Source organism: Octodon degus, unplaced genomic scaffold (genome assembly GCF_000260255.1).
Source record: "Octodon degus isolate 3935 unplaced genomic scaffold, OctDeg1.0 scaffold00002, whole genome shotgun sequence".
NCBI lineage: Eukaryota > Metazoa > Chordata > Mammalia > Rodentia > Octodontidae > Octodon > Octodon degus.
In genome coordinates this window covers 29060213-29075248 of record NW_004524578.1, presented here as the reverse complement: position 1 = coordinate 29075248, position 15036 = coordinate 29060213, and the positions used below count along the sequence as shown (strand labels likewise).

The following is a 15036-nucleotide window of genomic DNA, read 5'->3' as shown; positions in this document are numbered from 1 at the left end:
TGTGGGGGCAGAGAAGAGGGAGTAATATTTTTCAGTGGCTATGGCACCAGGGCCAGCAGAAGAGGAAATGACTCCTGTTTGAGCTCAGAGGCAGTACTATTTCACTGGGCTCTGGAAGGGTCTCACCCCCAGTTCAGCTCAATGTCTTTTCCCCAGCCTGCTTCATTTCAGGGCACTATCTTCTACTGTCCCCTTTGCCTAGTTGTGGAACAGAGGCCACACTTAGGCAGGAAATACTGGGTCAGGTTTCTTTAGGAAAAGTAGAAAGCAGAAAAAATAAATAAACTTCATAAATTTGGAAGACAAAATAATGTTGATCTTGTCAGGCAGTCTGAGTAGTGGAGTATGCACTAGGAAGTACCCCTGCCAGGCCTAGGGAAAGGGGTCTTTCAGGTTCCCAGTGGAGAGTCCAAAAGGCCAGCCTCCTCCCCTCCCCACAGCCACAGCCCTATATCCTAGGGACCCCTCCCAGGGCTAGTCAGCTGAGGAGCTTTTTCATGTCAGCTTCATTTCTGCGCAGGCAGGAGCTGAAGGCAGGAACCTCAGTGGAGGGATCCTGGGGGCAGCTGTCCCAGGACTTGGAGGTAGGGCAAGGCTCTGACTAGGGAGCTGACAATGCTGCCTGCTCAGGGAAGGCTTGATTGGCCTGGAAGCCTAGTAGGTGCCAGATCAACACAGGAGTGCCTGGGGTTTTCTCTTACTTGAACCATCAGCACAAAGCCAAAGGTTCCAGGTGTCGGTCCACCCTCTGGGTGAGACAGCTGAGCTCAGGGTAAGGTATTGCTAGTTGTATTCTATGATAGGTAAAGCAGGGCCAGGACTCCATTTCCTATTCCCAGCCCATATTCTTTTGTCCTCAACAAATATATACTTATGCAGAGGTTAGGAAAAGGGTGGGCATCAGGCAGTCATGTTGGAGAATGCTGTAGGCCCCAGAAGAGCCCGTGCCTGCTGTATCTTATTTCTTCCTCCACTCTAGCTAGGCTGCTCAGGAGAAGGAGCCCCAGCTTCCAGCAGCCTCAGATGTTGGAGTCCTTTCCTACTGGGGGTAGAGTCAGGTCCTAGAGAAGGGTCTGAGCATCCTTGTTAGGTGTCCCAGTGGGATGGAGATATCAGAAGCGGCTCTCCTCGGTCTCTTCCTTGTCTGTGAGTAGGTCCTGCTCACAGGACTCTGTGAAGACCTCAGTGGGCCTCTCAGCCTTGTCATTGGTCTCAGAGGGGAAGCAGGCCCTCACTGCCTCCTTCACTTCAGCCTCCAGGCCATTCATCCTGGCCTCATACTCTGCCAGAGCCTCCTGCTGGAACTGTGGGGACACCAAGGAGCACACCTAGGTCAGGAAGGGCTTGCCGCCCACCCTCTCTCCCTCTCCTGGACAGAGGAACAAGAAGATATCCAACTTATTCAGAGCTCTCAGGAGCCTGGAGTGGGAGGTGGGGTAGTGGAGCCCTCCAAGGCATCTGGGAACAAGCAGAGACCTGCAGAGCTGCCTCCTTTGAAAGGCCTTGATGACCTCTGGACTGGCAGCCCCCTGGGCCTGGGCCCCTTTGCACACTAGAGCCACTGGGGCGGGGACAGCTGTCCTGTCACCTGCTTTTCCATCTCTCGGATCTGTTCCAGGCAGGCTGCCTGCTTCTCTTCCAGTTTCTCCTGGTGCCGCTCCAGGGTGTCTGTCATCTGGGTGGACAAGAGGGGCAGGGAATCAGGATGGCATGTCCCACACTGTTGGAATCTAGCTGCAAACCTAGTTAACCTTCTGGTAGACTTGGGACCAAGGCCACCTATGAAGAAAGCATGTGTTTGGGAAGGACACAACCTTTATGTACCTGCTTGATGGCCTGCACCACTTCCTGGATGTGGGAGTTGTTAATCTCTCTCTTCAACCTGTTGGTATAAGCAGAGTTATAGAAAAAGCAGGCAGGGCTGGCAAGAGAGCTGAGCTGGCAAGATAGCTCAGCTATCTAAAGCACCTGTGTAGGCAAGCTCAGGCAAGCGCAGGACTGCAGTTTGATCACTGGCACCACATGCCATGCCAGCCCCGCCTCCAAGGAAGCCAGCCAAAAAAAAAAAAAAAAAAGAAAAGAAAAAGCAGGCAGCCCCTCTAGAGGGCGTGGGGTAGAATCTCCAGGTACAGACAAATAAGAACTCCATTAGAGGTCAAGGAACTTGCAGAGGGGCCAACATGGAATACCAAAGAGGATGGTAGTGGCTACTGGGAGACCTGAGACCCTCTGAGAGGACAGCTCCCTCACAAAACCACACTGTCCTTCAGGGTATCCCCTGGCCACTGGCCCTTGGCTTCACTCTCTCTTTGTGTTTATCTTCCCTCTATTGCTGTTCTCTGTTCCAAGACTTGGCTTCTGGGCTTTGCCTCAGGAGGAGGCTCTCAGATCAGAGGCCTTAGAGATGGGACCCACCAGTAGGGAGGCCTTTTTCCTTCTGGAGTGGGAGCTGCGCGGCGCAGGGCCATGCTCCCAGGGCTCACCTCTCCTGGGCCATCTTGTCTGTGGTGGATTTGGTCATGGCCTGGACCCGCTCCTGCCTCTTGCTCTCCAGTTTTTTCTTTAGCTCTTTGGTGTCACTGCAGGAGGACAGGCATGAGGTAGTTGTTCTGAGGGACCAAGTCCTTTCTGGGGACCAGGTGTGCAAAGGATCAGCCTTACCTCTCCAAGGTCTCCTTGAGGACCTTCAGCTCTAAGGCTTGTTTCTCTTTGGCCAGCTCCATCATCTTGGTGATTTGCTACACAGGGGGAGAAAGGAGGGGTTCAGTGAGAAGCCCTTGATTGTGTGGAGAGGGTGGAGCAGGCTAGACTGGCACCTCGGCCACATGCTGTTTCTTGCACTTCAGGATGCTCTGGTACTGCTCCTCACTCTGCTGCTGCAGCTCCTGCTCCAGCCTGTCCTTGAGCTCCTGCATGCGTGGGTCCATGCTTTCAAGGCTCTTGCATGGTGAGGTCCCTGTGGTGTCCTCCACAGGCAGGGTCCTGCAGTGGTCACATGGGGACAGGGCCTGAGTCTAAGGCTGCTGTGCTTGGAAGACTGGTCGCCACTGCGCCCCTTACCTCTTCTTTCTGGAGCCCTTGCCCTGGCGAAGCTTGCAGCCAGGCATCCCCAGCTCTGCTAGCTGCGCCGCGCCCCGCTGTAACAGTTCCTCCCTCCGCCGTGCCCCCCGCCGCTCCAGCTCCCGCAGCTCCTTCTCCTGCCGCCGCTGCAGCTTCACGATGCCTTTCAGCTCACGGAGCTCCTCCATGCTGGCTGTCTTGGGCTCTGCAGAGGCCAGGATAAGGTGTGCTGCTATGGAGGTCAGGCTCCCTTCCCTGGCAAGACTCGTGCCCCCAGGAGCCAACAGCCCTCCCTCTCGACATGCCCAAGAGCACGAAGCTGTTCTTACCTGCAACTTCTTTCATGGCTCCTTCCCTGGTCTTGGCCACTGCTGCTGCTGCTGCTGCTGCTGCTGCTGCTGCAGGACAAGATAAGCTGACAGGCATACAAGGACCCGCAGCTCAGTTGGGTCCCCCACTCCTTAAGGACCTCAAAATCAGTCCCTGGCATTGCACTTTCCCAGCCTTGAGGCTTCAGACACAGTCCTTCCCTCCTCAGGTGAAAGTCTTCATCCTTTGGGCCTAGGGATGTGGTGGTAAAGGTGTAGCCCCCTCCCCCAAGGTGGGCCCCAAAGTGCCTACCTTTGGACCCATTGCTGGCAGGCACTGGTGCCCCATTGACCTGGCAGGCCACTGGACCCCCAAATGGGAAAGGCTTCTGTGCAAGGAGAGCAGTTAGAGGTGGGTCTAACAGCCTCTCTCCTTAAGCTGGGGCTCTGCCCTGGTCCCCATCCTCCCACACAAGGGGCAAAGCTCCTGGGGTTCCTGGCAGTGGTCCAGGCAGCACAGACCTCAGGCAGAACTCCCATGGCCTCCTTGAGCTTCACAGACTTCTTATCATGAGCATTGAAGTACTTGATAGGGTTGGCGAGGGCCACGGTGAGATCTGGAGCACAGGGCATTGCCCGCCCGGTAGGTGTGGTGATGGATCTGGAAGGGTCCCTGTCCCACCCACCTTGGGAGCTGGAGGCTGGCTTGAGGAGGGGTGAAGGGATGGACAGCCTGGGCTTCCAGCATGCCACAAGAGCCTACCTGCCCAGGAGTCAGGCACATAGTCCTTCATCTCCAGGAAGACGAAGAGCGCGGGCATGGTGAGGGCCATGTTGCTCTCATTGTGCAGGCACAGATGGTGGTATCCTGTTGAAAGTGAGAGTGTGGACGTTGGGCCAGAGCCCCTTCCTACAACTGCTTACACTCTCGATCTTGCTCTAGAGTCTAACCGGGCAAGGTCTGAGTCTGGTATGATACCCCCTGGCTGTGTGTAGTTGCATTAATTCAGTTTGGGTTTTTGTTTTTGAGGCAGGGCTTCACTCTGTAGTACAGACTAGCCTTGAACTTTCTATGTAGCCTGGATTGGCTTGGAACTCACAGTGATTGTCCTGACTCAATCTCCCAAGTGTTGAGATTACAGGCATGCACTACCATGCCTTGCAGTTACTTTAACTCTTGAGATTCCTCATCTGTGAAATAGGGATAGTGCATGCCTCCTCTGGTTATCATAAGGATTAAGTGAGAATGTGTTGGTGAGGCTGTCACACATAGGTGACAGCTGCTTGGGAAATGGAGCCAGTGGTTCCAAAAACTCATGGGCATCCTGGTAGAGGGCAGAGTTGCAGCCTCTATTAGGTTCCTGGAGAGAGATACTCTATTTCTGCCCCACATTAGGGGGCTCTCCCTGAGACTGTGCCATGCCCTAGACTGTGCTGGTCCTGGCCACAGACCCCTTGGGTACACTGAAGAAAGATCCCTTTCCTTACCAGAATTTAGGGCATTGATGGGGATGATGCGATGTCCCAGAAATTTGTTGCCTTCTTCCATCACAGCCACCCTGAGGGAGGCCAGCTCAGGCATCATAATCTAGGGAGAGTTTAGGACAGGACCATCTGTGGGGGGCACAGAATGGTGCCCAGCCAGGGTCTCCCTGGCTCCAGAAGTCAGTGTCAGGGAAAGAACTTGGCACGTGTTACTAGATGTAGCCAACACAGGCACAGGGCAGACCTGGACCACATACAAGACATCCTCATAGCTCAGCTATGGCTGATCTTGCATGGGGGAGAAAGGCTCAAGGTGCAGACAGCCCTTGGCAGCTCCACTAAACAGGGTCCAGTGGGGCACCAGACCCTCTTGATTCCATGGGACCCTGAGCCCTGGACTGGGAGTTCACAATTCTGCCTCTAATCCTAACATGTGGACATGCATGCATACAGATGATATAGTCATGCAAACAACCTGCTCACTGAGCAAATGTTTATACAGTTGCATCCAGGGCTCTGTAAACTGAGGAGGGTATGGGTGAGGAATAGGGAAAGGAGGAGGAAGATGACAGGGTCCCCTTTATTTATTTCTCTATAAACGAGCCCCAGCCCCTGCCTGCTCTAGCCCCACACCTTCTCAAAGACAAAGGGCTCCTCCTTCCAGACAGGGTTGATAGAGTTGGTACTGGGTGACAGCTTGGTGCGATAGCGCCTCTTGGGGTCTCCTGGAAGTCCAAACAGCTCTACTTCCACATAGGTGCGCACACTGCGCTCTGACAGGAACTGCCCAGAGATCACCTGGAGGTGGGGAACCAGGGGCCCAGCATCAGACCCAACCCAGGCTCTTCTCCAAGCACCTGGGGCTCTGGCTCCCTGTAGGTGAAGTATCCATTGTTGGGTATCATGAAAAGCTCCCTTCAGCTCTGGTCGCCATGTGAAGGCTCAAGGGCTGCAGCTAAGCTCTGAGCACCAGGGGAGGGCTGCCTCACCTCCCTCCCTAGCCAAGAAGAGAGCAGCGCCTTTCCTGGGCCTGGGCTTCTGCCGCCCTCTCTGCCCACTCCCTCTCCCCTCCCCCACCCCAGCTTCAGCCCTTCCCCTTTGTTTCCATGGGGACCAAGAAGCAGCCTCCAGTGCTGAGGAGGAGGCAGTTTCCAAGGCAACTTGTGATTGCACGGGAGAGCAAGCTAGCTGGGACTGAAGTCGTGGGGCTAACAGGGTAGGGGGTTGGGGTAGAGGGGCAGGCTCCTAGTCCTTTCTCCCCAAGACTTCAGACCTTCCCAACCCCACCACCTGTCCTCCTCAGGCCTTGCCGTAATAGAAAGGGTGGTGGCTACCACCACGTCGATGCGGTCCACGGAGAAGGGATTGAACTGCTTGTCTGGCCGTCGCATGAACTCATGCTTCAGGAGGTACCCGCTCTGCCCGTTGAACTCAAACAGTGCCATGTTCTGCTGCATGGGCAAGTCTTGGGCAGGAGGAGACAGTAAGGGAGATCTAGGCCAGGTCTATCCCCAGCCTCTACTTCCTATCCATCCCAGCCTTGTCCCAGCCATGGAGGGAGTTGTGTGGACCCTGGAGGCAAGGGCTTCTCATGTTCCAGCCTAGTTCTGCAGCATGGTCCTCTCAGGAAAGGTCAGCAAGGAGTGATGACATGAGCGGTCTGCCGGCTGCAGTGGGGTCCCCGCAGACACACCCTGGAGGGCAGCTGAGCCCTGTGTCAGCCTCTCAGCTTCCCCACCTCGGTGTTAGTATATGAACTACTGTGGAAGCATGAGCTAACGCACTCACCCCTGCCCAAGTGCCCCAGAGCCAAAACAAACACCAAGACCACAGTCTGCTCTCAGGACCTCTGGGGAAGGGTGAAGGTGGAACAGGCAGATCCAGGGGCAGGGTCCCAAGACCTGGGAGTACCCTCACCCATCGTCTGGAAGTTGAGGGCTACCATCTGGCATCCAGCATTCCAGAACATCTGGGGCATGTAGTTAGAGGAGTCCATGCGAGTACCCTTAGGGTAAATGCGGCTCATCTGGCGCTTGTTGTACCCGTCATTGAGTATCGGAGCCCAGCCAGGGCCATCTTCCCCAGGAGGACCCAAAAGCCTACCCAGGGATCCCTGTCCCCAGACCTTTCCCCAATGCCCATCCCAGCCAGAAACTCTAGATATCAAAGCCTCAAGGAGGGCTGGGGAGATAGCTCAGTAGAATAAGCACTTGCCTGGCAAGTGCAAGGTCCTGAATTCAGTCCCCAGTACTGGAAAAAAAAAAAACCACAACAACAACAATAACAACCCTCAAGGATACTCCACAAATTGCGCTGAGGCCTTGGAGAGGAGGTCGTAAGCCTTGAGCTCCGTGAAGGAGGAGATGACATAACTTCGGTTGCTCTCTGTGCAGGAGAGAAGGAGGGGGGTTAGTCTCTATCAGGCTGCTCTCCCCTTTGAGGCAGCTCTCTCCACTAGAGAGGCTTCACACCCAGCACTGCCCTGGGCACCTGGGGAGCTGAGGCCAATCTCTGGGGGTATGTGTGGGAGGCAATGGACACGCCAGGGATGAGATGTGTGCTGCCTGCAATGGGTAGGCTCAGAGGCTGTGGAAGGCACGAGGGTATGGGACCCTCAGGTGTCAGGAACCTGCTATGTGCATGCAGCGTGTGAGCATGTGCTGGGGCATGGCTGGGAGAGGGGCAAGCGAGGCATGCAAGCCATAGCTGCGTGCATGGAGGAAGCAGTGTGTGCTAAGTGTGTACATGTGGTGCATGTGCCTAGGTGGGGTGCAGGCTGTGGGTTCATGGAAGAGAATTAATGTCCCAGAGGCCCAGCTGTGCACTGGAGTGTCCAGAAAGAGCTGTTTTATTGGCACCATGTACAGAAAGGTGACAGAACACATGTGTCCTAACATCAAGGAATATAGGGGGATATAGAAGGGGTAGGGGGTGCCCTGGCCTTAGGTGCAGTTCCGTCTTGGCAGTCACGGAACCTGTAGGAGACTGCAGGACCTCCAAGTGGGCTAGGCTGAGGTGGCCTGTCATCATGACCTGCCTGTCACAGACACACTCCAGAGCATTCTGCTTGTTGCCAAGTTCCTCAGCACAGTGCTGAGAAACTGGGAGCCACTGCCACTTAAGCAGCGCTTTGTCTGACTCCTCGGCTGGGTATTTATAGACAGAGTTCCAAGTCCAAGTGAGCGGAAACACCCCTTCCCTTACTCCATCCATCAAGCTGCTCTGGTGTGAGGATTCTGAGCCCACCCTCTACTCCCCACCTCATGCTAACTTACGGGCAGAGAGCTCAAAGGAGATGAACTTGGTAGGCTGGATATAATTGACTAAGCTGGACATCTCCTCGTAAGCTGTCACTTCCAGGCCCGCTGTGCCCTAGGAAACAGAGGGGAGGATGGAGGAGTAGACAGTGGAGAGCCCTGATGGTGGGGGCCCCGCTTCTCACCCAGAGGCTTCTGCGCGGGAGACTCAGGACCCCTACACACCTCATCAGACTGCATCTTCTTCATCTCTTCTTCATCTAGGTTTCCTGATTCCTCATCGTCTTCTTCTACCTCCTTCTCCTCCTCCAGCTCAGCCCCTTCCTCAGCAGCCCACACTGTTAGACACAGCTGTCAGCAGGCTCCCAAAGGCTCCCTCACCCACATATCTCCTAGTCCAAATGCCTCCAGCCCCTACCCCACTCCTGCTGGTGACTTACCTGTGTCTGCTCCTGTGGGGGCACTGGACAGGCAACTGCCTTCAGGGTCTCCACCATGCTCTTTGTTGGGTGACACTGGACCAGAAAATTGGTTCTTTTTGTTCTTGATGAGGATCTTACCCTGAAGATCCTCAGGGCTGGGCAGAGGGATGCCTGGTTCCAGCTGCAGAGAAGGGAAGAGGGTGGGCACCATCTCCTGACATGCAAAGTGTGCCCTGAGCCCCTGAGCCCAGGTGCCCCATGGCAGAGCTTACTCACTGGGAACCTTTCCAGGGGCTCTGTGAGCAGCGTGTCCCCAAACATCGTCCGGCAGTACTCAGCCATCTTAGCCTGCTGGCGGGGCCTGTGGTGGTCAAAGTGAGAGTGGGGTTCAGCAGCTCAGCCTCAACCTCCTTGCTTATTCTTTTGCATGCTGATGATCAGATCAGGGACCCAGGAGGTGAGGGAGGCAGTGACACAGGTCCAAGGAGCCTGTGTTGAGACCAGGCAGAATTAGATGGCCAGCTAGCACGGCTTGAGAGGTGGGACAGCTGCAGGTAGGAGACTGGGGACCTCATACAGAATTGGCTGAATGGAGCTGGATACGCACGAGTCCACATGGTTTTCGAATGACAGGATGACAGGATAAGGGGAAGTCTTAAAGGCACTTTCTGCAATTGCTTCAATTGCTTCCTGGAGGAGAAAGGGCTCAGTAGAATGATCAGAGTTGCTCACCCCTCCCCTGGGTGCCTCTTCCAATACCCCAGGTTCAGTGTGTTCAATGCATACACAGGGATGACCCTGGTTGACAATGTCTACTCCCTTCTAGTTCCCCAATTGGTCTGAGGCATTCCAGACATCCCTCCCCAGGAGGTTCACTCCCTTCAACTAAAAAAACCTTTAGGTGCAGGGCTTTCCCTACTGCCATTGCCACCCTCTCCCGTCCCATCCAACAAGGCTCACTTTGAACAAGATGTCTGTGGTCATGGTGAAGCCATGGGTGATAATGGGCTCCTCGTCAGGGGGCTTCCCCTTCCAGCAGTCCAGCTCCACACAGCGGCAGCCCGACAGCAGCACCTGGCGGTACATCTCAGCCGAGGACAGGCCTGAGAACTGGCCAGCTGGGCCAGGACACAGAAGAAATGGGGGTATCACTTGAAGGCAGGCCAGCCCCTCCCCCAGCACAGTCTGTCCTGTCAGCAGGTGTAGCAGCATTGAGCCATAGCCACAGATCCAGAGACGCATTCCCTGGCCAGAGAAGTCAGCAATGAGGCTGCAAGGCCCACCTGTCAAGTAGGTGTTGTGGGAGGAGTTGATAAAGTAGTGACTGAGAGGCTGTGTCATGTCCTGATGGAGCAGCAGTTTGTCCTGGGCTAGCACACTGTTCTCTGGCCCGCAGAGAAACCAGACCATGCCCTCAGGTGACAGCTGACCTGCAGGACAAGGGATGGATGTCAAAGCTGCAGCCCATCTGCTAGGGCAGAATAGAAATGGGGTACTGAGGAATTCTCCTAGTCCTCACCCCTCTGCACGTTGATGACACTGGGCTCATACTTGTCGATGAGGCCCTGCACCTGGTCAGGCCGTGCTGGTGGGAACAGCAAGGAGTTAAGTCGTGAGTCTCGCTGCTTCTGGTTGATGAATTTGGCCAGGTGCTCCTTGGTCATGTAGGGTTTGGCCTTAGCATGGCTGCAGACCAGAAAGAGAAGCATAAGGCCACATCTCTTGACCTGGAGGATTAGACAATCCTTTTTTCCAGTCCCAGAAGGGCAGGTAGGAGGAGAGGGTTGCTAGCTGACACCCCTTCCCCGTGCCCAGCTTGGCCCAGGAAGCTCACTAGGAAGTGAAGATCTCATCTATTTCTGGCCGAGGACAGAGGCTCATGAGGAAGCTCTTGAAGACGGATTCTGGGAGATCCTCAGGATTGATAGCATCATTCTGGGGGAATAGTCACCTTGTCAGCTCTGCCCCCACCTGCTCAGAGCTAAGATCCACAACCTTGGCCCAACTCTGTGCAGCGAGACTCGATCAGACAATGTTCAAGGCAGTCAGATAGAGGACACCCTGGATATTCAGTGCTCAAAGCACTGGCTGCTGACTGAGAATGCTCCAAGCTGGCTTGTTTAGATGGCAATTCCCTCAGCAGGAAAAGGGTGGGAACTAAGAAGGATGAGGAAGAAGAGATGTCTGAAGTTAGTGGTGCGGCTTGCCAGGGCAGGGGGCTAGTTTGTTTCTTTTTTAGAAAAGGACACATTCCCCTCACACACCCCCCACAAAAAAAAAGGCAGTTTGACTATAAATATATATGTACCTAATAGCAGAATCCTGAATTACAATAAATGACTATCCAGCAGTAATAATTAGGGGCTGAGAGTATGGCTCAGCAGTAGAGTGCTACCAGGGCTTGATCACCAGCACTGAAATCATAGCCACAATAATAAGTGGAAACATGAAAAGCACAGGGAAAGAAGGAAGGAAGGAAGGAAGGAAGGAAGGAAGGAAGGAAGGAAGGAAGGAAGGAAGGAAGGAAAGAATTTGACATTATCAAAATTTAAAATTTGTACACTGCCAAGGACACCACCAAGAAAGTGAAAAACAACCCATAGAATGGGATAAAGTATTTACAAATCAGGTATCTGATAAGGGGAAACACAACAATAAAGTCACAACCCAATGGGAAGATGGAGCATGGATTTGAATAGCTATTTCCTCAAAGATGACATACAAATGAGCAATAGGCACATGAAGAGATGCTCAATAGCATTAGTCATTAGGGAAATGCAAACCAAAACCACAATGAGAGCAGCAGTGGTGGCTCACAGCTAGAGTCCGATCTACTCAGGAGACTCGGAAGCCCACAGGGTCTCAGTCAGCTGGGGAAGCAGAGCAGCCAGCCATAATCTCAGAAGCATAGCAATGGCCAAGGAACAAAACAAACAAACCAAATAACCCACATTGAGATACTATTCCACTCCCACTAGGATGGTTTAAAAGATAGTAGCAGCTCTGGTGGGCTGTGGAAAAACTGGAACCCCCATACAATGCTGGTGGGGTTGTACAATGGTGCAGTCTTTTTAGCTATTCATATGGCAGATCTTTAAAATGTTAAACAAAGAGTTATATGACCCAACAATTTCACTGGTATGTGTATATCCAAGAGAAGTGAAAACATATCCACACAAAATAATATACACAGTGTTACAGTGTACATTAGCAGCAGTGCTGTTTATGATAGCAAAAAAGAGGAAATGCAAGTATCTGTGAACGGATAATAGGTACACAAAATGTTAGATTCATACTATGGATTCTGAGTCAGTAATAAAAAAAGAATGAGGTACTGATACATACTATAACACAGATGAATCTGAAAAATAGCACAAAAAGTGAATAAAGCCTCATGTGAAAAACCACATTAATTATGTAGTTATGAATTATGTGAAATGCCCAGAGCAGGCAAGTTATAGAAATAGAAACAGGAAGTAGATTGGTGGTATCCAGAAACGGTGTGCTTTTTCACGGTGCCCCTTTCGGGGTCATACTGGAAGGCCAACACTGGCCAGCACTGTCCCTTGCTTGCATTAGGTGTGAGTAAGAGTTGTGCTGCATCTCCCTAAGCTCATCTTTGCCTCTGGAGCCTCAGCACCAAGTGAAGATAGTTAGGCAGCCTCCTTGGGTCACAAAGAAAGCGGATAAACAGGGAGGATGTAGCTCAGGAACCAGGAGAAAAGGAAGGCTGTGTATGCTAATAGCAGGCAAGCGGTGGGGTCCCTATGGACTGCAGCAGGAGCCCATCCCCACACAACCTGCACCCTCTGCTTGACTCCAGTGTGACTGCTACTCTTGGGTGACTCTAGGGGGAAAATTCCTCCTGGAATTCAGAATAATAGGTGTCCAGTAGGGTCTTAGTTTTATTCATTTACAGTGCTCTAAATTCTTGCCGGGGGAACATACTCTCTGGGGTGCAGGCTGTGACCTACTTATGGGCACTGGCCCAGGGTACACAGGCTTGTGATCTGCTCCTCTGGCCAGGCTTAGACCCTGGCTCAGGGCCCTACCCACCCCAGAGAGATCCTTTTTGGTAATTCACATAAGGCACCTCATGGAGTGACCCTGCTGACAACTTGTAATTAAAAATTAATTGCTTAATTAAAAAGAAACAGGAAACTGCTTTTCTGTGTTGAGCTGAAATCTGTGTCCTGGCAGCTGCTGCTGTGGGTCTGTTCTTCTCCCCCACACCCTGTGGAACTCATCCCCTTCTGCAGCCACCAGCTCCTTGCAGACCTCATCTGACTCTCACCTTCATTACCAAGGCTCAAGTGGGACTGCAAGCTATTTCTGTGGCAGGCCCTGAACACAGTGTGCCAACCACTGCCCTCCCCCATGTTGCCACCTGCTCCAAACACTTGCCCTGGTCTGCCTCTACACCAGGTTAAGGAACCAGTAGCTGCCCAGGCTGTCGATGGGACTGATGTCATTGTGGCCTTCCCCGCCCACTATCATGCCTGACTGAGGTATCCCCTCATAGAAGTGAGAACCCCAGAGATGGGGTGCGGTAGGGAAGCACTCACCTTGCCTTTTGGAAGATGGCAGGCTGTGAGAGCAGCTTCTACCCGCTTCCGGTCAGCAGGAAACATCTGGAAAAAACTGAAGGAGAGAGAAAAGCACCAGGCAGAGAGGAGCCATGGGTGTGAAGGGATGGACTGGAGAGCTTGGGAAACAGAGAGGGAGTTGGAGAGACTCACTTCTTCACAGGAATCTTGCCCTCAGGATTTAGTTGCTTCTTGAGCTTTTCCAGGCTGCAGGGGCAGAAAGCAGCCCTGAATCAGGACCAGGGGCTGACATTCCTAGATCTCTGGCTTAGGCCAGGCAGGCAGGCACTTACATCTTGTCCAGGAAGGTGCTGCGAGGGGCATTGGCTGTCAGCGGGTGCTTGGCCAGGGCCAGTACATCCTCAGCCCAGTCCTACGTGACCACAAAACTCAGCGGTCAGGCCTCTGAGCACTGGACCGGCCTGTGGCCCAGGCCTGTCTCACAGAAGTACAGACCATCCCCAGAACCAAGACCCAAGCCAGGTGCTCCTCACACACCTTGACCACATTCTCCTTGTAGGAGACGAAGTTGTGGAAGGTGAGATCCACCATGTCAGGGCCGGACACCACGGTGAGTGCTTTCAGCAGGAAGTGGTTGTCTGGAAAGTCCATGTTGAAGACCTCACGGAGCTTCTGGCTCTGCAGCACATGTGACATGGTGAGAGTCAAAGGTGTCCTCTCATCTCACCCAAAGAGGTTCTCCCTATCCCTCCCCCTCAGTCTCTCAAGCTATAACCCCATGGGGTAAAATCTCATGCCTGTCCTGGGAGCCAGGCCTTAGCAGCCCCTATCCCTGGCTCTCGCAGCTGGGAGAAGAAGGAGAGGTCCACAAAAAGAAGGGAACTAAGACCATGGGGCCTGATGTACATTTTATTTGCCTCTTTCATTTGAAGATGGATTCTTAGCTTCCAGGCTCAGGGAACCCTGTTTTTAACTAATCCTTTCCTCCAATTTTCCTATAGCATTAGGCAAATATAGTCAAACCAGTTGGGGCAGGGGGATAATCGGTACATCCAGATGGTGCAGGATGCTCTAAGGCAGGACGTGGCCCCTCCTCCCATATCCTCTCCACCTCAGCTCATCGTGCCCAATTCCAAAGCTCAGAGGCCAGAGGAGCCTGAGCAAGCCCAGGACAACCCTTCTTTGGCTCAGGATGAGATCCCTGCTTCCCAGCCCAGGAACCATGCCCCTTGTTCTAGAGGTCAGGCTTCTTACCCTCCACCCTGCAACAAGAACTCTTTGCCCAGGAATCTGGTAGCTGCTCTGAGTTTAGGCTGTTCTGAGCCCACATACCTTGGGAACCTTGGCAAACTTCCCAAAACGGGTGTCCCGGATACTAGAAATATCCAGAAAGTCTGTCTCCTGTCAGGGATGCAGAAAGGCTAGGTCATAGGGAGCAGGGAGCTTCCACAGCCCTTCAAATCATGACCAACTGGTCTTTCTGGGTGCTAAAACTCCCTGAAGCCACCTGGCCCCTGCATTTCTCTTCTGTCAATCAGAGTCTCCCAAGGGAGGGAGGTGTGCCTCCCTTCCCGGTCTATTCTGCAGGAGCTGGAGCCTAAAGTCTCCACACCACCATTCTAAGGTCTCTCCAGCTTCCTTTCCTTCTTCTTCCCAGCTTCTGAGGTCTTTTATCTCTGAGTCTTCAAGTAGCAACAAGAGCCCAGAGCCCTTGTCAGAGTACTGTCCTTTAGGCATAGTTCTTTATTCTCTCTCTCTCTCTCTCTCTCTCTCTCTCTCTCTCTCTCCTTCCTTCCCTCCCTCCCTCTCTTTCTTCTTTCTCTCTCTCTTTGTTTTTGTCTCTCTGTCTCTGTCTCTTTCTGTCTCTCTGACTCTGTCTTTTTCTGTCTGTCTCTGTCTCTTTCTGTCTCTCTGACTCTGTCTCTTTCTGTCTCTCTGACTCTGTCTCTTTCTGTCT

At 53.2% G+C, this 15036-nt stretch overlaps 1 protein-coding gene across 6 annotated transcripts in view; it reads right to left on the bottom strand.

The window, feature by feature from the left end:
- The window catches only part of Plcb2 (phospholipase C beta 2), a 20017-nt gene continuing 4981 nt past the window's right edge, over positions 1–15036 (bottom strand). For 2 of the 6 annotated variants that reach the window (XM_023711738.1, XM_023711755.1), the window contains 30 exons: positions 14412–14480; positions 13617–13757; positions 13412–13491; positions 13272–13325; positions 13098–13173; positions 10367–10467; positions 10052–10218; positions 9816–9962; positions 9493–9650; positions 9140–9222; positions 8809–8893; positions 8551–8713; positions 8336–8448; positions 8129–8225; positions 7154–7238; positions 6771–6895; positions 6164–6318; positions 5487–5651; positions 4857–4956; positions 4132–4236; positions 3891–3985; positions 3682–3757; positions 3390–3443; positions 3061–3289; positions 2817–2982; positions 2662–2738; positions 2484–2579; positions 1825–1882; positions 1589–1675; positions 1–1304 (listed from right to left, as the gene is read on the bottom strand). In XM_023711738.1, the coding sequence (XP_023567506.1) occupies positions 1113–1304; positions 1589–1675; positions 1825–1882; positions 2484–2579; positions 2662–2738; positions 2817–2982; positions 3061–3289; positions 3390–3443; positions 3682–3757; positions 3891–3985; positions 4132–4236; positions 4857–4956; positions 5487–5651; positions 6164–6318; positions 6771–6895; positions 7154–7238; positions 8129–8225; positions 8336–8448; positions 8551–8713; positions 8809–8893; positions 9140–9222; positions 9493–9650; positions 9816–9962; positions 10052–10218; positions 10367–10467; positions 13098–13173; positions 13272–13325; positions 13412–13491; positions 13617–13757; positions 14412–14480 (3399 nt within the window). In that variant the 3' untranslated portion in view covers positions 1–1112. Of the gene's footprint in view, positions 1305–1588; positions 1676–1824; positions 1883–2483; positions 2580–2661; positions 2739–2816; positions 2983–3060; positions 3290–3389; positions 3444–3681; positions 3758–3890; positions 3986–4131; positions 4237–4856; positions 4957–5486; positions 5652–6163; positions 6319–6770; positions 6896–7153; positions 7239–8128; positions 8226–8335; positions 8449–8550; positions 8714–8808; positions 8894–9139; positions 9223–9492; positions 9651–9815; positions 9963–10051; positions 10219–10366; positions 10468–13097; positions 13174–13271; positions 13326–13411; positions 13492–13616; positions 13758–14411; positions 14481–15036 lie in introns of those variants that run through there. The other 4 variants (XM_023711748.1, XM_023711744.1, XM_023711750.1 and 1 more) reach the window with 4 other exon arrangements.